Below are 27,825 nucleotides of genomic sequence, written 5' to 3'. Positions count from 1 at the left end.
CCAGGTCGGTTTACAGACTGGGTGGGGGCAGACTGGTCGGCCCAAACAGACCAGCCAGTCGGCCCATTTAGGGCTGGCTGGTCGGTTGGTTCAAGGGGGCCTTGAGCCCTATAAAAGGAGAGGCCCTGGGCCTCATTTCATATCCAACTATCCAGCAAGAAAAGGAGCAGACGAGAGCAGCCAGAAGACACCCCCTTGGGCCTCACACTGGAGGTGAAGGAGAGTGGAAGGTGAGCTGCAGACTGAGTTCCCTAGAGGCTGGACCTTGGCTGTCTTCTAAGGCAGCAAGGTGTTGTGATCATCATATTCTCAGGAGCAGCCCTCTAAAAGTAGACAGGAGCAGCAAGAAGGCAAGCCTTGGGCCTATCCACAGGAGGTGAAGGTGACCCTGAAGGAGTTGCAGACTGAGCTTGAGTGGTAGCCCACCTAGGCTGGTTTCCAGACAGCAAGGTGGAGAGGATTGTGGATGGACGGAAATATAAAGAGTTGCTTCTATATTTGTTTCTGAGCATTGTCTATTTACTGGCTTGCACATCTATGCACATAAGTTTAAGAAGTTTGTGATTCCACACCCCACACCACACTGTGTGAGCTCCTGGGCTATTCTATCAGTCTTCTGCTGTGCGTACCCTCTATTGGGTCATTTCTAACAGCCACTTCATCCTCTTCTCTAGCCCTCTCCTTTCTTCAACATTTTGTCCCCTTCTATCCCATCCACCTTGTCTTTCAATTCAGCTCTCTCTTCACTCCAACATGGCGACTTCGTCCGAGATGGCAAAGAATAAGACAAAAATTCCAGTTTTGCCCACATTCCCAATCGACTGCCAATTGGATGGCGTCAACTACAAAGTCTGGCAGGTCATAATGGAGTCTATGTTACAATCGTATGATCTAGCAGATTTCATATTGGTGGGAGTTGCCAGACCGCATTTAATCTTGGCATCCTAGAGCAGGATGCCGAGTCCATGTCTTAGCTCTGTGACCATGTCAATACAAGGGTAAGGTTGTTTATTTTCCTTAACTATACTCCTGCGGTGATTAATCATGTGAAGTACATCACGGTGGCCAGGAGTATATGGGAGCACTTGGTGTCCCTGTATAATCGAACCTCTCCCATGAAGAGGATTTCCCTCGAAGTCCATATGAGATTGTTGGATCCCAAAAAGTCTTCATCGCTGTAGAAGCACACCAACAAGTTACAGGAACTTTAGCAGGAGATCCTCCACGCAAGGAAGCAGATATCGTCCGAGGACATGGCCATAAATGTATTGTCCCAGTTATCCTCTCAGTATAGTGCCTTTCATTCGTCCTTAATAACAATTGGAAGGACGAATGTGTTGACCTAGAAGGAATTGGTCCCGATGGTGCTTGATCAGGAGGAGATTTGTAGATCCTACCTATGAGAGTCAAGCCTGAGGCTTTGGCAACTGAGCAGAAAGGAAGTAGTTGACAGCTAAGGAACGAGAAGCACTCAAGGCATCCCATACGTGTAACCGATGTGGCCAGAAAGGTCATTATTGGCGATAGTGTCCTCAAAGGAATAGTGAGGGGACCAGTAACCAACTAACAATGTTACCGCCGCTACTATGACGTTTACTCCAGCCTTTTAGTAGCACGAGGCAAGATGCGCTGCCAGCATGCTTTTCAGATCCAAATAGAGGATCACTTGCTTGTTTGTGGCAACGGGACCTACCAATCAGGTGCAGTAGGAACAGTCTTACACCGACGCAGGCTTTCAGGTAGGACCTCGCGCCACGAGGAGTTGTTCCCACTGGCTCAGGTGGCAGTATGGTATCAATATGTATCTTGTTTGGACATTATGACCTGGCAGATCCAAAGGGGGTCTCCTAGTGTTCTGCTGCAGCTATTGTTTGATGAGCTGTTGTAGATCCGGATGGGTCAGCAAATTGCTAGTGTGGGAATCCATAAACAGTTGATTGATCCTTGTGAGCTGTTATATGCCCGTTGTCATTGGAGCACTGAAGTTCATCGATCTGGTGACATAGCAATTTGGACTTGAGAGGGGGCTATCTAGCTCTGAGATACAAGTGCCCATGCAAGGAAGCAGTTACCAGCAGTTGGATTGTTGTACCAGATGACCTATTGTACCAATACCAGACCAAAGGAGTGTACCTAGCACCTATGGCCTTGGAGCAACAGTACCAAGTTTCTAGTGATTGTGCTGAGGCGGTTCATGCCAAGAGCGGGCTTCTTCGACAAGACATGTGGCAGTCTTCAACGATGGAGCATCACACGACAGATTCCTCCAATTGTTCCAGCGGCACACCCAGCTCCCTGACATCTGTGTTCCATCCAGGAGCTGAGAGGGGGTGTTGGAGGTCAACATCTCCTGATGTCACTGTAGAGAGAGAGGGCCAGTGCTTGTGGGTGTGCCTGCCCAGATAAGCTACAGAGAGAGGGCATGTGTTTGTGGGTGTGCCTGCCCCCGTGAGGATAGAGAGGTCCTTCCACGCCCACGTGTCAGCCCCATGTGCAGGCGCATTGTTTCCAGGCAGGGGACAGGCTCCCTAGGTCAGCCTATGTGCTGCATGGCAGCTCTTGGAGGCGCCTAGGGTTGTGGGTCCTCTGCTGCACTCTACGGAGGGCAGTGTGGGGGTCTGTTGAGTGGGCCTATAGGCAAGAACGGCCAACCCCTTGGCTATATGGAGCAGCATGTGGTCAGCCACCTAGGGCCGCTGCTGGCCCTCAGGTCGGCCTGTTTGAAGCAGGGGCACACCCCTCTCAGATTGCCTTGTGGAACCCTACATATAGGACATGGGATTGGTCCACTAGGGGCTTGTAGTCGGTCCTAGAGGTGCTGCAGTGGAGCCCTACATATAGGGCAGGGGGTTGGTCCCCTAGGGGCCTGTAGTCAGCACTAGAGGTGCTGCAAGTCGGCCCACCTACCAGCAGGGATCATCCCTAGCATACCAGGGAGGGGCTGGGGGCTATCTATAGGCCCCCCCTCAGCCCTCATTTGTCATCTCGTTTTGGTGGTTGTTGAGCAGTTGTCTCCAGCTCTTGAGCAGCCTGTTGTGCAGAGGTTTTTCCCCAGCAGTAGAGGGGCTTTTGCCAGAGATCACTTGCAGTTCTCCCTTGTTTCTCTCTCTCCCACTCAGTGTGGTGTGTGTGAGGTTTGCTCTCTCTCTCTCTCTCTCTCTCTCTCTCTCTCTCTCTCTCTCTCCATTTCTGTTCATTTCTGTGCACTTCTCACAATTTCACTTACACATCTACTTCCATCTTCTAGCCTCTATGACCTCTGTGACAATTCTGGCATTTTTCCTTGCTGAATTGCAAGCCATTCCTCCAACCAAGCATTGACCGAAAACTTCCTTCGTGGAATCCTCGTATAGCCAAGGCTGTAATCTGCCACTAGTCTTGTTTTTCAAATCCTTATACACACATTTAAAGCAATACGCACCTGAACAGACACTGATACAAAAACAACAGAAATCAAAATGCATGTGAATGTACATGTACAAAAAACAGAGTCTTTAGACAATGGATGAGTACAAGGTAGATCAAAGTCATCAAAATCCATAATGCCTGCAGTCACTATAGAAGCCCCAGAAGACAAGACAGGACACAACAAGCCTGGCATCATCTGGCCTAGAAACATATTGCCATTGTACAGCTATAAGACCACCTCATATAGGAAACTCAAGCTGCTTGCCTTGCAAGTTCAATAATGTTTTCCCTATTTACATCATCAAGAACCATGACTCCTTATAAGACATGAAATGGCAACATGCATGACAAATTGCATGGCATGAAGCAGATTAAACATGACCATCCCACATACAAACTCAGTCTGCTCAAGGTGGATCGAACACTGGTTGAAATCAAACGATCTCAAAGTAAGCCTTTGTTGATAATTGAAAAGAAAATATTGATTACAAAGGGGACATGATAATTCATTCACAAGTATACCCACATCCATGGTGCTACGATTACACTTTTACCCCTCGCAACTAGCTTCTTGGGTCTAAATGATCAGGAGTGCAACTATGAGTTGAGAAAAGAAGTGCCAAATTGAATGAAATCCCAAATCATGCTGTTACCACTTCAGGAGTCGATTGTTTATATCTCAGGTAAGATTTGATGAAGGGTTCCAATTCTCCATCCATTACAGAGGAAACATCTGAAGTTTCCACATCTGTCCGCAAATCCTTAACCAGCTTATAAGGATGAAACACATAGTTTCGAATCTGCTGCCCCCATTCTGCCTTCACAACATCACCTCTAATTTGCTTGATCTCTGAAGCTCTCTGTTCTTCAGCTATGGCTAGCAATTTCGCCTTTAGCCAGGCAAGGGCCCTATTCTTGTTAGCCAGCTGACTTCGTTCCTCTGCATATAAAGCACCGCACATCCAGGGTATCCCACGATTGAGCTTCGAATTTACAGGCCAGTCCTATTTTCAAAAAGTTTATCCTATCCAACCTAAATTTTTATACATTCGGCATCATTCTTCATTGTACTAACCTAGCAGACAGCTAATTCATAGTAGGGATGGAGAAAGAGGAAAGAGTTGGAAGTGAAAACAGAAGAACTTAAATAGCATAAAATAATGTTCTCATTTGTGCAGCAATGTGCCAAATCGTAGTAGTTAAGAAGATATATACCTGTGCAACGCACAGCAATGCCAGTTGGGATGTGCACAATACGAACTGCAGTCTCAACTTTGTTCACATTCTGCCCTCCTTTACCACCAGCTCGTGTAGTTGTTATCTCAATATCTTCGTCTGGTAAGTCAATGTTCAATGCATTTTCTTGAAGAAGAGGCATGACCTCAACTCCTGCAAAACTTGTCTGCTCCGCAATCGTTGTAAATTATCAACTTTGTGTTCCTAATTTTCAAGTCCACCAAACCTCATCCATGAAGTATGCTACTGATATTCAAAAATGCTTCAGCCCACTATCATACCTGTCGCAAACCCTTGGAATTAAATGGGGACTGTCTGACGAGCCGATGTGTCCCCTTTTCGCCTAATAAGTAACCATATGCAAATGGTCCTTCCAATTCCACCGTGACGGACTTAATTCCTGCCTCTTCTCCCAGAGACTTCTCCATCACTCGTGTCTTGTAGCCTTGCCGATCTCCCCATCGCAGATACATGCGTAGAAGCATTTCAGCCCAGTCCTGTGCTGCACACAGAACCACTGTATCATCAATCATCAATCTCCAAAAGCATGCATGCACTGAGTATAGACAAGAGTCCAGGATCTGGTAAAGACAAAACTTGACAAACGGTTTTTTTAAAGAAAAGGGCTAATTCCTGAATATCCATTGCTATGTAAGCCCTAATCGAGCCACATATAAAAGCCCATGAATGGCTTATGTAAAAGGGTAATAAGGAAAAGATACCTGGGCATCCGTGCCTCCTGCTCCTGCAGATATTGTGAGGCAAGCACCTTCTCTGTCATAAGGTCCGGAAAGAAGTTTTGTCATTTCAAACTGATCAAGCCCTTTCTTTAGAGATGATATGATATCAGAAGCTTCATTAAGCAGTCCTGTATCGATGGTATCCATCTCTTGAAGTAGCTGCACTATCAATTGTGCATCATCAACCTGCAACACAGCACAATAAACTTGAATACATGACACCTCTATGTGTCCGTGTTGAATATAAGTGCTTAGACACTGTTGTTAAAACTAGAAATAAGCCAATTAGAAAACAGTAAATTGTTGGAATACTATCCCATATGCATCAGTATCGGACAGAAATGTACAGCAAGTTAGACACATGCCACTGGCAGAAATTAATCCCATACACTCTATACCCACCATCAAATATAAAAGTTGTAATTGTCCTATCACTGTGCATATCATCGAATAAGCCTAATACAGGGTGGGGATGTGAACCTAAACTGTGTATCTGCAGCTTGTCACATACCCTGTTTACGAATCCAGGCCTACTTCATGGAGTCGATAGTATTTGTACCAAGTTTGTGCATTCATTTGACATTGTTTTCCATTTCAGTATTCTATGAGGACATTCATTCCAAGTATAATCACTAATGGGCATATGACAGGGTGGCGTGGGCTTTTTTGGAGGATACCATGTGGAGGATGGGTTTCTCAGACTAGTGGAGTTCCAATCAAATGCTTATAGAAGGTCGTATAGGGGAGGCCTTTTATCTTCTTGCTCAGTGCACCAGGGCTGCCCTCTAGCTCCGTTCTTATTCCTCTTCATGGCAGATGCTATTTCTCCATTCTCAGACGCCAAACGTCACAAGGATGTGCCTCTCGATACAGCAGAGAAGAAGTTATTTGACTCTAAGATTGCAGATGATACAACCATTTTTGTGGAGGGCACTGCTGAGAGTTGGTGTGCCCTTGGGATGTTTTGCGTGCCGTCTGGGGCCACAATCAACTGGAATAAATCAATCAGTTTCTCCGCATTGACTGAAGAGATCCAAGAGATCTTGTTAGATTTCTCTAGGCCAGACAACACAGTACCTCAGTTGTCAAGTTGGGCATCAACATTTCAACAAAACAGCAAATTGCCTTTGTGCTAGAAAGCATGTGGTGCAAGCTTCTTTATTGGAGCTCGGCCAAACTCTTTTTGGCAAGGTGGGCCCTTGTAGCCAACCAGGTCCTCCAAGCCACACGCTGGTACATAGCCTCTTGTTGGTGTTTTCACATGGGATGCATGGGACAACTCAAGGCTTGGTGCCCAACTTCTTGTAGGCAGTTTTCTAACGAGAGAGGGTGGGGGAGGTGGGGGAACTTCTTGTAGGCAGGATCGGATGGCACTCAGAACACTAGAACTAGGGTCGCTTGGTAGACGGCGAAGGTGGAGGAAGGATTTGGCATCATTGACCCAAAGATGCGGAGTAGAGCCTTGTTAGGCAAGATTATAGTGTGTGGCCTCACCCAAGATTCATAGCCCTTGAAGCTCTTGCTTTGGCGAGGGCTTCTCAAGAACACTCCCCGCACGGAGGAAAGGCCCCCTCATAGGGAAGGGGTCACCATTGATGAGGAGCTTACATAGGATGTGGCGGTGTTTGGTCGGTCGACCCATCCAAGCCAAGAGGAGTTTGAAGACCAACCCCTAGTCTAGCATCCAGAGGTTTGACATCAAGAAGGATGTATGCTAGGGCAGCGTACACACATCTGGCAAGCATAGTAGGACAATGGCCCCACTAGATCCTATGGAGCATGGAGCCAGCTTCCATAAGAGAATGAGGCATGGGTGAGAGTCCTCTGACACCTAAGAGGCAAGTACGAGGATGTTGAAGATAAGCGCAACCATCCACAATCCTAGAGGGATGGTTTGCGCAAAACCTCAGAACCCTGGAGCTGGACAATATTCCAGGACAAGGGTGCCTCTGAGGATCATGTTCATGCATCAAAGCACTCAGCAATCCCTGCCCCATGCAACTACAAAATAGGGGTAGGGGGCCTACTTCATCCAAAGGCAGAGGGAGACCCAAGGCTGGACAGGGCTATGGATTTGCTCAAGTGGCAACAGATCAAGGTTGTGTGTCGTCTTGGCAGAGGATGGACCATGAGAGAGAGAGAGAGAGAGAGAGAGAGAGATGATACAATATGATTGTATTAAAGTCCGCACAAGGCCCTTCAGGATCTATGGGACTGGCAATCACTATCAACTAATAGTTACTTGGCTGCTTCCATTCTTGTTCTTTTGCTTGCTAAAACATGGAAATAAAAGGCTGGAACACTTTCTGTCCAAACACAGCAAACTGAAAATACCTTATCTGCTGAAATGGCTGACTGGATCTAGGGCTTGCTGCCCTTGTTTGCTGCAGCTTCTTCCATTGAGCTGCTGACAGATCTGAAGGGCCCTGCTGTCCTGTCTAGTGCAGATCCGCTTCCTTCAGGCATGGAGAGGCATGGACTGCCTTCAAGTCATCTCTCTCAGTTGAACCCACTTGAATCTGATATCAAGAAGAGAGAGAGAGAGAGTAGATCTGTATAAAAACAGCCCAAACAAGCTGAAAATAAACAGAGGTGATGGAGAAGAAGAAAGAAGAAGATATAGGGCCGATGGGACAAACACACACCAAAAAGGTGAACACCAAAACATCAGTTATAGACTGAGAGTCTCTTTGGAGTGTATATAGCACTCACAAAATTATTATAGGTTAACTACAGTCTACTACTGTCATGTGCACGGATCGGTATCTGACGTGTACTAGGTACACAGAACTAGCTCAGGTTAGCCTGGGGAGGCTTAGAGCTAGGCAGGCTTGATTCTCGGGTTGAGTGGCAAGGGTACGAACTATTTATAGGTCTTCGCTATTTTTGGCGCCGGGGCCCGAGTCTATAAAAGAGGCCCAGGGGGTTCAGTTCTCAGTGTGCAGTTGGGAGCAAGTCTCGTTCCCAGGTGCTAGGTCTGATCCTGGATTGTGTCGCGGACGCGCGCCTGCATTTTAGCGTAGCCCAAGGCCCAGTGGCAGATCCAGGGCTTCACAGCGCCACCTGGTGGTATGGGACACCAGGCTGGTTGGGATCTGATTGGGAGTTCGTGCCAGTAGCTCAGCTCGTGGCTCGGGGGGACATCTTCTGATTCGGGATCACATCCCGTAGATGTCACGGTTGGGTGGTGAGCAGCCTGCTCAGTTCTGATGTTGTGTGTGGTTATTTTGCAGGTCAGGGGTTTCAGGAGTGCTGGGACGTGTCAGTTGGTATCAGAGCCAACTCCTGAGGTAGGAACTTCTGATGCGAGAAATTTGACGGATTTCTCTTCCAGGTATGCCCTAAAATTCGAGATTTCCTGCTGCGTATTTGCTGTCTACCTGGGGTAGAAGGGGTGAGGAAATATCTGGAAAAGGAGGAAGAAGAGGAGTGAAATTGAATCGAAAAATCTGAAGGCTACAGAGAGAAGTCTGAGGGAGGAGAAGGAGAGCAGAAAGGAAGGAGCGTAGGGCAGGAAATTGACAGCCTAGGAGTAGAGTATGCGGGGAGTAGAAGAGGCGAGGCTGTAGGGGCAGGACAGCCTGCGCAACAGGCTGACCACAGCCTGCGCAACAGGCTGACCACAGCCTGCGCAACAGGCTGCGAACAGCCTGCCTAGGGCTGCGTGCAGCCTGCGCAGGAAGAAGGGCAGGGGGAAGGTGCTTTTTTGCGAAAAAGCACCCCTCCAAAGTTGGAGGGGCTCAGGTGCTTTTTTCGTAAAAGCACCCCTCCAAAGCTGGAGGGGCTCAGCCTTCTTTGGAAGCCTAGCTTCCAAATTAGGCCGCCCTGCACCCTATATAGGTGGGGGCTGGGAGCTAGGCAACCCACAGGCAGCCCCAGTTTCGAGATCTTACCTTGAGATCTGAGCCAGCCCGCCTCGCCCTTCAGCTTCGACCAGCTCCTCTGCTGCAGCCCCTGCCTGCGTCAGCCCAGCGCTGCTCCCAAGGCTCCCGTACCAGCCCGTACAGCTGCAGCTACAGCCGTACAGCCTGTACGGACTGTACTGTCACCTTCGGTACCTGCTGCTGCTCCGTACAGCAGCTGCGCCTGCACCTACAGCCACCGTACGGACTGCGTCAGCAGCCGTACATGCCACGTCAGCAGTCCGTACAGCCTCCACCATTGACTGCGCATCCGGTTGCAGATTCGGGGAGGCACCAGGGTTCGTGGTCTTCCAGATTTCAGCATCCTTTCTGTCAGATTTATCTGGGACGGTTTTCTTCTACTCCATCTCCCTCCGTGCTCCGTTTCAGTTATTTATTTCTCTCAGCCTGTAATCGAGTTAGTATTCAGCCATGTCTGATGCTCCGAATCCCGAGTTCACTATGGGAGAGCAGGAATTAGATTACACTCCAGTGGGGGAGGATGATCAGGGTCTCTATGACGACCTGATCACTAAGAAAGCCTTCAGTGAGTTCACGACTGCTCTAGATGGTAAATTTGAGCAGGTCAACGCTAATCAATCGGGGTTGACACAGCAACTCCAAGGGATACAAGCTACCTTGACTCTTCTGGCTAGCACGGTTCAGGCACTCACGCATGTGGATGCCATGGCCTCCGTGCTAGGCCCGAATATCACTCCGGATCCCTTTCCAGGTGACCAGAAATCAAGAACAAAGGAGGTGGTTGACACTTGGTTGCACAAGTGGCAAGTTCACTTCCAATTTCACCCCTATCCAGACGAGAAAAAGATTCAGCTAGCAGCAGGGTTTATGTCAGGTAAAGCCTTGCTTTGGTGGAAAGAACTTCAGCCTAAGCCTGACACTTGGACAGAATTTGAGGGTATCTTCAGGAAAGAGTTCCTGAAGAAGGAAGATGATTATGATATCGTCGGCAAGCTCAAAGCCCTCGATATGTCAAAATTGAACTTAACTTTTGAAGTCTATCTTCAGAGATTTAGGGATCTGCAAACCAGGGCCACTAAAATGGATCCTGTAACCTTGTTAGGTTTTTTCGTGGATGGTTTGCCAGACTCCTATAAGTTACAAATTAAGAATAACAAGTGCACAACATTGCAGGAGGCCATGACATATGCGCGCATATATGATGATACCATGGCCGGTATTAAAACAACCACAGTTACCGAGACCAGCGGAAAGAACAAACGCAAGTTCTTTCAGCATGCGACTGGTATTGGGGAGACGAAGTCTACGGACAACGCCTCCAAGAAAAGCTTAACTCCTGCGAAGAATGGTAAGGCCCGTTTCCTTCGCACTCTCAGGCTCAAGAAAGAAGGCCGATGTTTTTATTGCGAGGAGCGGGGCCACACGAAGAATGAGTGTCCTAAGCGGAAGAACCAGAGATTGGTGCTAGGACCGAAGCTCCAGGCAGGTCCGCGTACCGCAGCCAAGGGAGCCAACCAGGTTACGATGACAGGTATTTTAGTAAATGTCATTACCTGCCCCCTTTCTTGCAATTGTACCTTTAATACTTCGTTGTTTGGTTCCCATGATCTTTTCCGAGTTTATGGAGAAGTTAGGGACCAACGGGTTCACATTCTCTTTGATCCGGGCAGCTCTCACAATTTTGTTAATTACAAATTTGTGCAGAAGATGGGGCTGTCCACAGTACCTAGCGACCACACCTACGAGGTGCAGCTTCCAGCAGGGAAGCAGTTTTGGGATCGCAAGGTTGAAGCGCTTCCCATCCGGATTCAAGCCTACACGGGAGCTCTCACATGTTATGTTATGCATTTAGAGCATGTAGACTTGCTGATCGGGATAGAGTGGTTTAAAACCCACAATATCCAGATCGGATGGACGGAGCATACCCTTTCTTTTGAAGACAAAGGCACCCAATTTTGTATTCAGTGTGATAAGATTATCCCTTCTCAGGGGCCTATTGTATCTGCGATGCAGCTTCGGAATATATTGAACACTTCTCATTATGATGTCTATCAGTGTGTTTTGATTCCACTCTCTTCATTTATTGTTTCGGTAATTAACAAAAATGAATTAAGTGTGTTTGAACACCGAGAATTGAGAACGTTGTTAGATAATTTTAAGGACGTATTCCCAGATCAACTGCCGGAAGGTTTACCTCCAGAAAGGGCAGTAGATCATCGCATAGACTTAGTCCCAGGGGCTCAACCTATCAGTGTACCACCGTATAGGATGAGCCAGGTAGAGGAGGATGAGTTAGCTATCCAGCTTCAGGATTACCTGAATATGGGCTATATCCGCCCAAGTAAATCTCCTTGGGGTGCACCTGTCCTCTTAAGAAAGAAGAAGGATTCTTCCTGGAGGATGTGTATAGATTATAAACGACTTAATAAAGTTACAATTAAGAACCGCTATCCTTTACCTCGTTCTGATGATTTGATAGACCGTTTGGCCGGAGCGAAGTATTTCACTAAGATTGATTTGCGTACGGGTTATCACCAAATCCGTATCTATGCTAAACACATAGATAGGACCGCCCGGACTAGGTATGGTCATTACGAGTTCCTCGTATTACCTTTTGGTTTGACCAATGCTCCTGCTACTTTTCAGCAGATGATGAACGATTTGTTCAGAGATTATCTGGGCAAATTTGTTGTTGTGTTCTTAGATGATATCTTGGTATATAGTAAAACGCTTGAGGATCATATAGGACACCTCCGGGTTGTCTTATTTGTTCTAAGACAGCATAAGCTTTATGCCAAGATGAGTAAATGTGACTTCTTTATGAAGGAGATCATTTACTTAGGACACAAGATTTCTTCTGAAGGTATTAGCATTGATCTGGATCGTATCCAGAAGGTTTTAGAATGGCCTATCCCTCAGACTGTGAAACAACTTCGTTCTTTCCTAGGATTTACGGTATTTCTTCGGAAGTCAGTCCGTGATTATTCACAAATCACGGTACCCTTGACCAACATATTGAAAGGTCGTGGACGCAGGTCTACTCAACCGATCCCTTGGAATGATGCAATGAACAAGGCTTTTGAAACCTTGAAGTTATCTATCAAGGAAGCACCCGTTCTTGCATTACCCGATCCTACCCGGCCTTATGTTTTAGAGGCTGATGCGAGCGATTATGCGATTGGCGCAGCTCTATTCCAAGAGAGCAGACCTGTAGCTTTTGAGAGTAAGAAGCTAGACGACACCCAGTATCGTTGGCCCACACTGGAGAAGGAACTTTATGCGGTAGTGTATGCTCTCAAGGTTTGGAGACACTACTTGTATGGTTCAAAGTTCCTTGTATTGACTGATCACCAGTCAATCAAGTATGTGTGTGATGGATCAGAATTGAGAGGAAGGAAAGCTAGATGGGCAGAGTTAATGCAGGATTTTGATTTCGAAATACGTTATCGTAAGGGTTCGTTAAATAGTGTGGCGGATGCCTTAAGTAGGGTTAAGTTTGTAAATGCTTTGTCATTTATGGAAATATCCTCAGACCTATTTCAATCCTTGAGAGGGCTATACGCAACTGATAGTCATTTCAGTTCTTATTGGCAGAGAGTCCAGGATGGGAGCTCCATGGTTGACCAGGACTCAGGGATTGTGCCACCTAGGATACAGGCGGCGGGAGGTCAGTGGATGATTAGGAACGGCTTGCTGTTCCGGAATGAAAAGATTTGTGTACCTGATGTTCTGGACCTTAAATCCAAGATTCTCTGGGAGTGTCATGATGCTCCTAGTGCGGGACATCCAGGTATACATAGGACTCTGTCTCTTGTGAAGCATACCTTTTATTGGCCTAAGATGCGTGCATTTGTAGAGAACTATGTGGTAGGTTGCCGAGTTTGTCAGGTTACTAAGGCTGAACGCCTTAGGAGCGCGGGCTTATTACAGCCATTACAGATTCCAAGTAATAAGTGGGAAAGTATTTCCATGGATTTTATTACTGGTTTGCCTCGAACGCGCAAGGGTCATGACTCTATTTGGGTCATAGTCGACCGTTTGACAAAAATGGCTAGATTCTTACCTACAAGAACAACTATTTCAGCTGTTCAGCTGGCTCACGAGTTTGTGGACCACTTGTTCAAGCTGTATGGTTTGCCATCTGACATAGTCAGTGACAGGGACTCAAAGTTTACAAGTAACTTTTGGACACTTGTATTTGAGAAGTTAGAAACTACTCTAAGTATGAGTTCCTCGGATCATGCACAATCCGATGGCAGTACAGAGAAGGTCAACCAGTTGGTTGAAGACATGCTTCGGGCATATGTATCTAAGAGACAGTCTTCGTGGGAAGATTATCTACCCATGATTGAATTTGCTTACAACAGTGCAAAGCATTCTAGTACAGGTTATAGTCCTTTTATGCTTATGTACGGGTTTCAACCTAAGTCACCAGTTATGGTTGGATTAAAAGGGATTCAAAATGATGCTGCTAAGAACTTCTTGCTAGACATGCAGGAAATGTTGCAGTTTGCCAAGGAGTCTATTAGAAGTGCCCAAGATCGGGACAGATTTTATGCTAATAGACATCGTTCACCTAGAGAGTTCTCTGAAGGAACGATGGTATATTTGCGAATTCCTAAGGAATCCAAGAGCCTAAGTACTGGTTTGGTTCCGAAATTATCCCCCAGATACTGTGGCCCATTCAAGGTCATTAAAAGAATTGGACCAGTTGCATATCGACTAGAATTGCCTCCTGATGTTAAAGTACATCCAGTCTTTCATGTCAGTAGACTGAAAGAAGTATTGGGTGCAGATGATCAAATTGTTTCTCCTCATGAGATTATAGAAGTTACATATTTAACTTTTATTCCTCACGAACCTGAATCTATTCTTGAATTCCGTGAAAGACAGATTCGAAATCGTACTATCACAGAATACAAGATTAAGTGGAAGGATCGTGTTGAGGAGGATGCAACATGGGAGACATTACAAAACCTCCAAAGAACATTTCCCGATTTCTTAGCGAACTCAGGAGTGAGTTCTTAGAGGAGGGGGAGTATGTCATGTGCACGGATCGGTATCTGACGTGTACTAGGTACACAGAACTAGCTCAGGTTAGCCTGGGGAGGCTTAGAGCTAGGCAGGCTTGATTCTCGGGTTGAGTGGCAAGGGTACGAACTATTTATAGGTCTTCGCTATTTTTGGCGCCGGGGCCCGAGTCTATAAAAGAGGCCCAGGGGGTTCAGTTCTCAGTGTGCAGTTGGGAGCAAGTCTCGTTCCCAGGTGCTAGGTCTGATCCTGGATTGTGTCGCGGACGCGCGCCTGCATTTTAGCGTAGCCCAAGGCCCAGTGGCAGATCCAGGGCTTCACAGCGCCACCTGGTGGTATGGGACACCAGGCTGGTTGGGATCTGATTGGGAGTTCGTGCCAGTAGCTCAGCTCGTGGCTCGGGGGGACATCTTCTGATTCGGGATCACATCCCGTAGATGTCACGGTTGGGTGGTGAGCAGCCTGCTCAGTTCTGATGTTGTGTGTGGTTATTTTGCAGATCAGGGGTTTCCGGAGTGCTGGGACGTGTCAACTACCAACGATAATCGGCCTGCATTACATCAGTTTAAGACTGAGAGTCTTTAGGTTTGGATTTGAAGTCTCTTATAAGTGCTTTTCCATCTCTGTAAACAGCCCATTTTCCTTCCTTTCGATCATCCTTCACTTTAGCCAATTCAATGGCCTTCATTTTGAGCTGAGTTGGGGTGAGCTCCTCTGCTATCCATATTTTAGTGCCTTTCAGCTTATTGGTTTGCTTAAGAATCTTGCTTCTTTTCATCTTGTTCTGGAAGCATACTTTGGCTTGTCCCCCCTCCTGTAAGACACCTATTACATCTTCAACATCCCATTCTAGTTGTGGGGTTCTTTCCATGATATTTTCCAGTTTTTCCTTTTGAGTTCCTTCAAACCAGCCCTTTGGTAGCCCCCCTATGCATACGAGTCGTGTATTAGCCACCCTCTTTTCCTGTTCTTGTACTTCTTCATACACATCCAATGTGTTAACTTTGGTGTCCAGCGTTGCTGTAATTTCCTGTTTTACTGATTGGAGCTGATTTGTGACCAGGTCCTGGACTTTAGTCACCATCTGTGGTGTGGGTGTTGCTGTATTGTGTATCTGCAGTACCTCGTGAATAATTTCCTGTTTTCCTTGTGCTTCCCATGCATCTGTTTTCCTCTCTAAAGCTGCAAGTTTGAGCTTGAGCTCACGGAATTTCCTGCTGTAAGTAATAAATATGCTCTTGTGGGTCTATCATGCTTACCATTCTCTTCTGCTATAGATAGTTCTTTGCATATGGGGAAGGCGTCTTTGAAAACACATAGGGGGGAGGCGAGGGGAGAGCTGCAACGGAGGAATATAGTGCTTTTGTCGGGCTCGAGACAAGTGTCTTGATCTTGGGGAAGGCCACAGATGTCTTGGCATCCCCATCCATAGTGGTGTGCATATATTCAGGTGCCCCTTGCTGTAACTAACCCCTAGGGTAAGGTTTTGGGGTTCAGCCCAAACCCTGGGGTTACGTGTCCCTTGCTGAGGTGGGCGGTGGCTTCTGGTGGCGGCAACTGCTGGCTGATGTTGTGGCGGCGCTTCTGTTGGCGGCGGCTGCTGGCTTCTTTTGTGGCGGCACTACTGCTTGTGGTGGCTACGGGGTACGGGGTATGGGCTACATGCTACAGGCTATGGGCTACGAAGGGCTACAAGCCACCGACTATAGACAAGCGACAGCAAATGAATGGGCTATGGGCAGCGACGATGACAGGAGCAGCAACGAAGGTAGTGACGGGGGTAGCAACGGAGGTAGCAAGAGTGGGAGTGGAACCCCCACTTTATAGCCCAGAAAGTGGGTAGGGGAAATTATAATCTCACCAACCAAATTTGCAGCCAACCTGCCACATGGCAGCTGACTGTCATGTCATCAGCTGGGATCAAGGGGCTCAGGCTGATCTCTTGAAAATAATTATGTGGTGGCGGGGGCCATGTCCAACTACATGCCTCATGAGCTCAGATCGTAGTCTAGAGAAAGCATGTACAGAGCACATCGCTGCTCAGGGTAGTCAATGTCAGTTCAAAAGAGGCAATGGTATCGGACTCAAATAGCGTAATATCTCAGGCATCAAATCAACATGTGCTCCGTTGTGTTCACCTCATGCATGTCACACAGAGTACATAATCGCATATCTCCGCTGTGTTGTGTGGCTATAATCACACATCGAAACTTGTCTGCAGCCAACCCCCATTGTTAGAAAAGTCGAGCTAGTTACGGCAAACACTACTCCGCAACAGGAGATTCACCCCGAGATCACAAGATACTTAATGCAGTACAAAACTGAAATACATGTATTTTTACTTAATGTAAAGAGGGCTACTCAGATCTGAATAGAACTCAGATGTATAGCCAAAAGGATATATAGGTAAATCTCAAGTACAGGAGCTTGCCAACATATGTATAGACACCTCTAGAAACAATCCCTGAGGTAAGGTATCAAAACAAGGCTCTGTTTTGCTAAGGAAACTCCTCCTCTCTGCCACATGCCTCTATGATAGGCTTCAGTAGCTGCTCAAGGCTGAGCACTCCTGCAGAAATATGGTCTGTTACTGCACTGCAAACAAAGCTCCCTCTGCTGCACCTCTTATGCTCTCCTACAGTGTGTAGATATGCAACTAGGTGTGCTGCAGACATGAGGACTCCCACCCTGCAAGAACACACCCTGTATGTGGTACTGCTAATGTAGATCTCAAGATTCACTGTTGCATTCCCGCCCTCCACAATGCTCTCTAGCAGGGTGCGGTGCTGGTCTGCAGGCTGGAGTGTCCAGAGGATGCTCACCACTAGCACCTGATCAAATGCCACCAGGGGAGGCCTTTATATAGGCCTAGAACTGGCCAACCAGTCTGTCAGCAAACTGGGTCGGTACCTTCTGCCACCGCAGGAGCTGAATCTGCTGCCAACCTGCCACGTGGTATGCTGACAGCCAGCCGCCTGTTTGCTGCCCCGCCGACCTGCACCTGCAGTCTTCCACCGCCTGTCCTCAGCTGCCCATTAAAGCCGACTGCGCAGTGATCCCTTTCTGACAAAGCACCTGTCCAGACTCCATACCAGGGCCTGTGCACACCTTTGCACATCCTTCTCTCCAGGGTTTCTACAAGCCTTTGACGATGGCCAGGGTGGCCCTTGAGGCTGCCCCAAAATAACACAGAGAAGGACTATGATGTGCTGCCCATGTGGCAGCCATGTTGCTGCCCACATGGCAGCCTGAACCCTTCCCCCTATCGGTCCATCTACCCTCATGCATGCTAAGGTGTCAACCCCTAAGCTCTCCTCATTTGGGGGCTTACAGGTGGGGCATTGACCCTATACATCCAATACCCACGTGGTCCGCAACATGTAGGAGAGATGGATCAAAAGGCACCCCATCACTTGGGGGAAGGAAATGCTCCCCATAAAAGGCTCTTGTGGAGGCATCTGGCTATGGTGGGAATACCCATGTCTGCTGAATGTATCTCTATCATGTGTCATCTCTGCCAAGTTATGTTTGGTCCCATGGGTCATTTTGACCACCCACGGACATTAATATGATCTATCTATCTATCTTCTAATGACCTAATCGATCTCTTGATGTGCGAGGCATGACAAAGAAGTGTCAAGGTAGTATGAGTATGAGAGATATTGAGAGAGAGAGAGAGAGAGAGTTTATTAAAAGTCTTTGGAAGACCAAAGGGTCTATGAGATTTGAAAACGACCTAATACAATGAGCTGAGGCGTGGACCCTCTAAACATGCATCAACACCCATGAAAAATCCATGATCATAATGATACCGATAGTAGAGAAAGAGAACTCTCTGAGCTCATGGAGAGAGAGAGAAAGAAAGAAAGAAAGAAATTTTATTAAAGTCTTTGAGAGACCGTGAAGGTCTATGAGACTAAAGATAACTAGTACAATGAGCATAACGGTGGCGGTCTCAAAACGGTCCGGCCAACCGTTTCTTCAAAAAATTTATGAAGGACGGTGTGTCTAGTCCTCGTGCAAAAAATGTGTATCTATCTCCAGATGATACAAAAAATGACACAAAAAAATGGAGCAGAAGGGGGGAGATACAAATATATATATATATGCATGTGGTGATCGTTAGAGGCCAATCATAGAGGACCCGTCAAATGGGAGGTCGAAAAAACCCTGCGATGGATGATTGGCCGCTGACGTCACGCTGCCTAGTCGAGCTCGATCGTCGGGGGCGGCGGGAGGCCCTATGTTGAAGAACGAGAGCGATGGTGACCCCGGTAGGGCGTGCTGAGGAGCATAGAAGGGATGTCATGGACCCGGATGTGTGAGTCTGTCCGTTGGCGTAGCTGTCGTGGCTCTGACTCTCGCTCATGTCCGCGTCATCGGCTAGACTGAGGAGAGGTATCCTGTGACTGGAAGAAATCAGTGATGGGTCGCTGAGTGTCCTCACGCTATGTGGGCTGCACATGCTGTCGTGCCCGGAGAGATGCATCTCGGTGGCGGGTAATCTCATGTAAGAAAGCAGCTAGGCACCGCTGGTCCGGGAACTGCAGCATGCGTGTGAGGGGGCCGAATCCGTCGCGGAATAGGCAGTGGTACCGGCCTCGGATGGCATAATAGATAGGGCATCTGAAAGCAAAGTGCTCCTCCGACTCGATCTCCTGCAGGTCGCAAAGTGGGCAGATGCAGCCCTCTCGTGGGATACCCTCTGTGCGTCCACTCTCAATCCGTAATCGGTGTGACGAAACCCTAAACTGGCCGAGTGAAATCCGAAGCGCAAGCAGTAGATGAATCTGTGTATAGCCCGGGGGCGTGATGAAACCCTCCTGTGAGATTTGGAGGCAGTGTCGGCGATAGCAATCGAGCTCGGGATGAAGAAACCAAGTCCTCCAGGTGTGAAGCTGAAGCAGGTCCTCTCGGATGATCTGGTTGATCTCCTGGTCAGTGGGGGAGAAAGGGGATGGTGGAGCGTCGAGGCTATACTGAAAAGGAGACAACCGGTCCATGTCGAGGCCCAGTCGGGTGAACCAACTGGAAAGGCGTCTATACCAACATCGCTAGTCCCCATCAGCAGATAAGGCCATAGAGGAGGATAGGGCTAGCCAAGGTAGGCGGAAGCGACCGTCATGGAGAGAGAGAGAGAGAGAGAGAGAGAGAGAGAGAGAGAGAGAGAGATTAACATCCATGGGAGACTTCGCGGGCCTATGGGACAAAGTGCACAGAAAAGTGAACTCATACAAGCCTCAGTGGGCTGAAGCAAAGGGTACGCTAGGACCCTTGTTGAGTACTAATCTATGCTAACAGAATCATAATCATAATCATATCATATTAATCAATCTATCTAGGCGCTGGGACGAAGCCGAAGCCTAGTACAATGATGGCTCTCTGGTGGGCTGCGAAAATATATCGTATCTACGTCTGTCGAGCTATCTCACGCTGCAGTGGGAGACACGGTCTCCTCGCTCTCTGGACTCTCTCGGCTCTGTCTAGAGTGATCCCTTGTCTCTGTCGGTCTCCTCTGAGGAAAGCTGTGATAGGTCGGACCTCAATAGAGTGTACTCTGGGGGCTCTCTGTCGCACATGTGGCCTCTACGCCCCTCTCTCGACGATACCATGTTAGCTGCTCATCCAGACTGCCCTCATATCGGCTAGCTCCTCTACCTCCACTCCACTGTGTCCGAGGGCTGACTCAAATGTATAGAAGTCTGTGACGTGTCGCTGTGCCCGGTCACCCTCTGTCCTGTAGTGGTCTGACCAACCCCTGCTGCTCTTTGATCTGTTGTAGAAGCGCCTCCCTGTGTCGCCGCATCTCCATCAGATAGAGTCCGATACAGACCTGGTCATGGAAATGGATCAGTCGTGACAAAGGACCGAAGCCATTCCCCTCTAGGTAGAGACAGTGGTAGCGTCCTCAAATCTCGTAGTAGGCTGGGCAAACACAAAGAAAATGCTCCTCTGTCTCAACTGCCCCCAGCGTACATAGCGTGCAGATCCGCTGCTCTAGGTATACCCGCTGCTCTCCCTGCCTCAATCCTCAGCTGATGGTATGAAACCCGCATCTGACCAATGGCAATCCTTAGTGCATGAGATACTCCTCTATCCTCGAGATATTGGGGTCTGATAATGAATCCCTCCTTTGATACTCTCAGGAAGTGTGGGTCTTGGTGGGGAGTTCCTGGTCCTCCCCCCAAGTCCGAGATGTGTGAAGCTGGAGGAGAGAGAGAGAGAGAGAAAGTTTAGTAACATCTTTGAAAGACCAAAGGGTCTGTGAAACTGAAGAAAAACCAGATACTATAGAAGGTAAAGGGTGGGCCCACTAAAACGGACAGCCACACCAAAAGTCTGACGTTTGAGATCAATAGAGAGAAATTCACCACGCTGCCTCTGCGGGAGAGCACACAAATGACTATCCGTGTGAGAACCAAAACCAGAACACCAAAGGACGGGGAGGAAGATCCCCATTCGAGGGCCAACCAGTCATCTGACAATCTAAGTGATGGAACCTGTATATGCCGTCTAGGGGGAGAACTCTGCCAATCTGAGAGAGAGATATGTATTACAAGAAAAGAAAGATCAACAGAGACACAATGGAGAACTCGACATCATGCAGTATTTGACCTAAGACTAAATCGATTGACTTGAATGTATAAATAGGAGATTCACTTTAAAAATATAGCTCATCCATATGCATTTTGAGTCTTTATCATAAGGTTCCTACTTGAAATAACATTAAAATTGTGAGAGAGACAGCACAATAAGAAACAACTTACAACCTTGGCTTGAAAATCCTTGAGCTTGCTGATTTTGTCCTTAACATTTGTTAGATCGGATAGTATTTTCTGTGCCTTTGAAGGGTCATCCCACAATGAACTTTCAGCAGCTTGATTCTCAAGGTCTGCCATGTATGCTTCTTCTTGAGCTAGCTCAATTGAATCTAATACCTCGCGTACCTGCTCTGCTACATTTTCTACATCTCTTCTCACAGAATAAAACTCTGTCCAAAGAACAACAGACATTATCATATTCAAACAAATTTCTGAACTCAATCATAACAATCAAGATCGGATTTAACTTGGACTACCGATAAAACACACATCAAATCCATTTAATCTTTTGAAAAGACAACTAACCAGCAAGCTTATGAATTGGCATGCATAAAGGGTCACTTAGATATTGTTTTGCAAAATGAAGGCCAAATTACTAACATGGGCAGGACCTCATGGACAGCGCTGGATGGTTCATGTCTCTTTGTATTGATGTAATAATGAAACATGTGCTCTAATAAAAACAAAAAATCCCAAACATGAAAAAACGAAGCTTCAATCCTCAGATCCAAGAAAAGATGCCATGTTTTGATGAGCCCGTAGAGGAACTTGTTGCATGTAAAGGACATACACCACTCCATAAAAGCAACCCTCCCTAGAGAAGTTTTCTTTCAAGTTTAACTCCACAGAACGAATACACTCTCTAGCCCTCAACTGTATCTCTGTGCTTGCTCGACTGCTCACAAAACCCTTTTTCTCCTTGTACACTGTACCACTTTTAGGTCATACCCCCAAGGTGATTAATCGCCTTGAATTAGAATCCTTTGACTAATCAAACCAATGATGGATGCAAGTTACATAAAGGAAATCAACCCATAAGGGTTGAGCTAGGGACATAGGTCCATTATTTCAGAAGTACCTCAGAGCCTAAGGTATGGACCACCGTGGAAGCTAGTCCACAGCCCGCTTGCCATACCACGTGCCCCTACCACCAAGATACTACTCATAGGCCAACAACTCCATCACCCTAGAAGACATGCTTCCTCCATGCCTCAAATACTGATCGCCTAGCTTGTAGATGGAGGCTGTCCTTGAGGGCGGAACTGGCAGAGAAATGCCACGTGTCTGTCCACAATGGGATAGGGGAAACCTGCACAGGTAATCCAACAATGAAAGGCTGCAATCAGGTGGATCAGGTGGCAGATGACGTCAGCACAGGTATGGACTGCCTGCAGTGGCTGTACAGATCTATGGCATGGATCCAGCAGGCCTCAAGGAGCTGGAACTATGCCTAGCAGATAGCAGGGGTGTTGGAGCAGGTAGGAGCCTGCTTGGAGATCATCCCGGGCAAAGACAAGGGCTGGAACACAGGGCTGAAGGGTTGGCTGATAAGGAGCCTGGTTGGGCTGGTCCAAGCCAGCCAACCAGATCGGCTCCCAATCCGCTGGTAGGTTCCAGTCGAGCTGGCTAGTCAGTTTTGTTGGAGAGGGATTTCCCCCATATAAAGGGGCCATTTGGGCCTCACTTGGCATCATCTGGAGCAGCAATCAATAGGCAGACAGGAGCAACAGATCAGCCTCTTTTGGGCCTACATCCAGGAGGAGAAAAGAGTGCCGGGGAGCTGCAAACTAAGCTTGGAAGGGCTGCCCACCTAGGCTGACTACCCGGGCAGTAAGGTGGAAAGATCACGGACAGAGAGTCTACATAAGCTCAGAGAGGAGCACGTGGGCTTAGGGATCTAGAGGTGCAAAGGAGATAATAGGAGAACTTTTGGTAAGGTCATAGGGCCACAGTTTGGTCGGACTCTGAACCTCTCATGTGTATTGTGTCCTGTTGTTGGACGAAATATACCTTTTGTGGATTTTCTCTCTCTTGTGATTCACAGTCTATTTACTGGCTTGCGTACATTCAGGTTGTGAAGTACACATAAGTAAAGAAGTATTGGATTCTGACTTCTGCGTGCAATCCTGGGACACTCTATAAGTCTTGATTGCGGGATACCCTCTGTAGGGATTCATTTCAAACAATTTCTGCCACCCTTGTGCTACAAACTGAGTATTTTTTAAAGTACCTGTGTTGTTCTATCTATCTGTTCATTTATGATTTGTGGGTTTCAGATTCTATGTGCACTTTAGTGTGTATGTATGTATGTATATGGTATACACACACACACACACACACACACACACACACACACACATACACGCATGCATGCATGCATTCGCGCACACACACACACACGCACGCATGCATGCATTTGCGCGCACACACACACACACATGTATACCTTTTTAAGACTAGAACATATCCAATCATACAAATTCAAAGGCACAAAGAATATAATATGCCTGTCATGCACTACAACAATGGTATCATAGACGTTGAATGCCAATTCTACACGCTACAAAAGGAAGTGGGCATTGTTTTCTCCATGTGTGGGTGTTAAGTGCACCTTGCATTTTATGCCTTATGAGGCAATTTGGGCTACAGAAAGAAGGTTTCAAAAGTCTAGTTTGAGATGCTTTTCTTCTAAGAGGGTACTACAGGGTGGGGAAGGATGGGGCAAGGGAATGCACCTTTATTGTCAAGGGGAGGGGCTTGGGGGTACTAGAGGAGAAAAGGGTGTTGCAAGCCATGAGGCTCCCTCCCAATAGTTTTCCCCTCTCTATACCCTAAGCCCCGTCTGTGCCCCAACTCCCAACCCCACTTGTCCCACCATTCCCCTTCTGTCCTTTGCTAGAATCCAACCATTGGACACAATTTCTGAGGAATTTCAGACACCTAGGAAATAGAGTTGCTGCAAACTTCTTGTCATGCCAGTTGGGCTTCTTATCAACCTCCACTATGTTCCCATATGTGCTGCCTCCAATTTCTTCATTTGTGCTACTTTAGCTCAAAAATCTCAGCATGCTAGGCAGCTCATTTGATGATTGGAGGTTCATGTGCCCTCACATCGTGGCACGGGTGCAATCCTTGAATGAATCAGAACATCATGTCATGCACAAAGAGGGAAAGTCTCCAAAATTGTTGTATATACTTTCAGACTGTGCCAGTCTTGGATAACGCATAGACATTGGCCAAGTATTGCTCCAAGACAGCGCAGAAACAAAAGTGTAGCCATCAAGCCCATAAACTCATCCCATGTGGTGGGTCTGTTTGGGTGGTGGGTCTGTTTGCACAATCCCACATGTAGTGCCACCAAGTGTGGGCATAATCTATGAATGAATACCAACAAAGATGATTCGCTCCTTATTATGCTTGGCAAAAAAATAAATAATCTTCCAGCTTTGTGATCCACTCATCAAGCTCAGTAGGTGTCCAAGTGTCCACCTTAAAACGTATGCACAATGAGCTTTATCCTTGACATCTATGGCAGCATTATTCCTAGATTGGCCGAATCCAACACTACATACATCACCCCTCTTAAGTCTCACATCATGATGAAATGGTATCTCATCTCTAACCTCCTCAGAAAGAGAACAATATGACCGTAAGTATGCAATAGCATGACTTCAAAGTCTAGTTTGCAAACTTTGCCACTTTACTCTGAAACGTGGTGCCTCCATCTAGTGCATGGGCTGAGGTAACTATGGGCACTCACATGATGTGAAATGGGGGCATGAGTCCCTGGCTGCATGGTCCTGCCCAAGGCATCATGTCGTGGAATTGCAAGCCAAAAGTTTTTAGGCAAGGTCTTGCAGCTTCTTGCTCATATCTATAAACCACTCTCAGTGCTATATTAAACCCCAACCCTCATTCCCAAGGATCATGCCATGAATAGCTACCGTTACTGCAATAACCATTTCCATATTCATTCAGACTAGCCAAGACAACTGAACTACAGCCCAAAATAGCACCCAAAAAATGAGTTTCAGTAGCATAAACTCTTCGTCTCGGCATTAAACTATTGTGGTTTCACAAGATCAAGCGTCAAAAAGAACCTAAGAGGTCTCCAATGATGACATCAGCATCACATATCAACTTTGTACGTATAATAAAATTATTCACATGAGTATTTCCAGCATTCGCCCTCTTGTTTCAAAAAAGCATTTTCATTCCACTTGCTTTGTATGTATTGATGCTGCCATGTGTCCAATCTCTACATTCATACAACCACTGCACGATTTTCTTTCCTCGAAAATAGGATATGTCCTTGGCAGCCTTGATAAAGATAACAAAACCAACAAGCTCAATTTAACCGTAAACTTTCAAGAATTTTTTATTTTGAAGAGCATAAGTCCTCAAAACTGAAACACAATTTCTTTTGCTGGGGCACTCCCCTTCCCATTCACTAACTGAACCCTTAGCTGTCTTTTCAGTACAGCTGTGTGAGCACTTTTGCCATCAGAGAATCGTCATGTAAGTATTGAGTATTCCCCTAGAGATTCATGATTAAATCGATAGTCCAATAGACACATTAACTTCACTACAAAGGGTGCTGAATATGAGTTGTCAGAGCCCTGGTAGACGCGCAACAGATTCCGAACTATGAGAGACACAAGTGTAACCAATGCGAACTGCCAAGCAACTGTAGGTGGTTAGCATCCTACAGGTGTAATTTAAATTTCCGGGTCCAATATCAACTTTTGAAGTTCCATTCGATAATGCACGGCTACAAGAGCCACAATTCAGCATAATCGATCATGAGCAAAAAAAACAGCCACAATTGAGCTCACTGAATGAAGTGTTACGAACGAGCAAAAAAAACGAACCTTGGTCCGTGCTGCTCGCGTCATCGGTGGTCAAGCTTCGACAGACCCAGAACTTGCGAGTCGGGGAGCGCAAGACGGGAGGATCGGAGCTTGGGCACAATCTGAGGCTAGGTGAGCAAGCGGCAAGATGGGTAGCTTTACAAGAGGAGTGGAAGGGTGGGAGACCTGTGAGCTGAGGCGGGGACGCAGAGAGTAGAAAGCTTGAACAGAGAGCAGAAGCCATAGTCGGATCCACTCTCATGGGCTGGTGAGAATCTACGTATAGTATAGGGACGAGAATGGACTGCGGAATGGACTCCTCCCACCCGAGCACTTTCCGACCAAAAAGTCTTTTCCGACCAAAAGTCTGAAATTTTTGCCTAGGTCTTAGTAACGAGTTTTAATCTTGAAAACGAAAAATGATTTTCCCTTTGTAATTATTTGGCGTCTTGATTTTGTGGTGAGCTCATTGGCTGTTTGCCACATTTATTTGGCATCTTGATTTTGTGGTGAGCTCATTGGTTGTTTGCCACATCTCCTGGTTCCTTCAAGGGAGCGGTAGTGTTGGCATTGGCACATGTGCACATGGTGTTCAAGTAAGGTCGTGCATTGCAAAACAACAGCCCCATCCACGAGCAGGCCATTTGGACAATGTCCACCTTGTTAATTCTCAAAGTAGTCCGAGTTTGCGTTACTTTAATGGGTGTTATAACCTAAGCATTTACATTGGGCGGCTCAACTCCGCTTGTAAAGGCACTGTGTTTGATAGTGTTAAGTACTGCTTAGATTATATCTGAGCCGCGACCTTGGCCCTTTCCACTCAAAGTTTCTAGGGAATAACCCACCCTACTCCACCATTCCAATCGCGAATGCCCCTCCCCTGAAAGAGATGTATGACCTATATTAGCTAGCAGCCATGTTTTGTGAGTGTAAACTCCCAAAACACACAAGGACAAAGAGCATACCTCAAGGTTTGCTAGGTTATGTGGTCAGGCAAGACATGTTTTGGCCCTAATAAGAGACTACGAGGAGATGGATGGTTTTGGTCCAAAGGCCCTTCCATGGTTTTTTTGGGGAATGGTTAAACAAGCTGAATTTATTGATATGGGTGGTCAACCCAAAAAACAAAAGTGTGGCCAGTAATAAGGGGCTACCTGCCCATGGCCTACGAGATAAACTAAAAACAACTTGGCCAATAAACCTCGTAGCACTCAAGTCCCTCATATATAAGATCTCCTCTTTTCCAATGATACCTCCCATTTCTAGCAGCATCTCCTTCAAGACTGCAACTGCAACATCCTGCCGTAATCCACCCCTGCCCCTTTGTGAACACGTAAAGGAGTTTCTAACACTCCATATAGCAAGCATTCTGGGCAGCCCTGATATGCTACCACCGAAGCCACAAATGTGGTAGGCAACCCTTCGATATCCCCCATAATAACAAGCTTCTAGTTTGTAGTCAAAGAGAATTGACTCATCAACCCAACTGTGTGAATTGCCGCTCCAATCCTAAACCACAACCATCTCAACAATAGGCACACCCAAATGCATCACATCTTCCACCCCTCTGCCACACACCAGGTAGAGGGGGTTGCCTTGGGACCATTTCATCCTACCCCGAAGAGGTAACCACTTATGCAAGATTTTCCACAGTAAAAGGCAATGAGCCCGATGCTTCCGAATATCTATAAGCCTATCCTTCCACCATTGCGGGGATCTATGCAAATTCCATTTCTCGTTAAGGAGATCAAACAGAGGTATATGAGCCATAAGGTGCCCATAGACAGCTCTCGCTGTCATCTTCCTCAAGCCAGTGGAGCCTACTGCCCCTTGATTGACTTGCCATGACAATGACGGAACAGTATTCATCAGCCATCCTTTTGGTATGTTTTCCAACAGTGTATCCAAGAGAGCCCTCTCCCTCAAAGACAAATAGTACTGATCCCACACAGCATTCAACTACTGTTAACATACATGTCTCTCATCCCACAGCTGTGTCATCTTCCTCAAGCCAGTGGAGCCTATTGCCCCTTGATTGACCTACCATGACAATGATGGAACACTATTCATCGGC

General features: G+C 46.9%; 1 protein-coding gene across 1 annotated transcript; it reads right to left on the bottom strand.

Annotated features, from left to right (window-relative positions):
* Nucleotides 1-3,846: 3,846 nt before the first annotated feature.
* On the bottom strand, nucleotides 3,847-26,094 carry HCF109 (high chlorophyll fluorescent 109). Its single transcript, XM_087375591.1, has 6 exons — nucleotides 25,773-26,094; nucleotides 21,070-21,290; nucleotides 5,367-5,570; nucleotides 4,926-5,141; nucleotides 4,624-4,810; nucleotides 3,847-4,348 (listed from the first exon to the last, which is right to left on the bottom strand). The coding sequence occupies exons 1-6, from the start codon at nucleotides 26,011-26,013 to the stop codon at nucleotides 4,050-4,052; spliced, it is 1,368 nt and encodes a 455-aa protein (XP_087231717.1). The 5' UTR covers nucleotides 26,014-26,094; the 3' UTR covers nucleotides 3,847-4,049.
* Nucleotides 26,095-27,825: the final 1,731 nt, after the last annotated feature.

The sequence above is a fragment of the Dipteris shenzhenensis genome, chromosome 6 (assembly GCF_047967505.1).
Source record: "Dipteris shenzhenensis isolate YYH24624 ecotype China chromosome 6, Dip_SZ_1.0, whole genome shotgun sequence".
Lineage (NCBI taxonomy): Eukaryota > Viridiplantae > Streptophyta > Polypodiopsida > Gleicheniales > Dipteridaceae > Dipteris > Dipteris shenzhenensis.
This window is presented reverse-complemented; position numbering and strand designations above follow the sequence as displayed.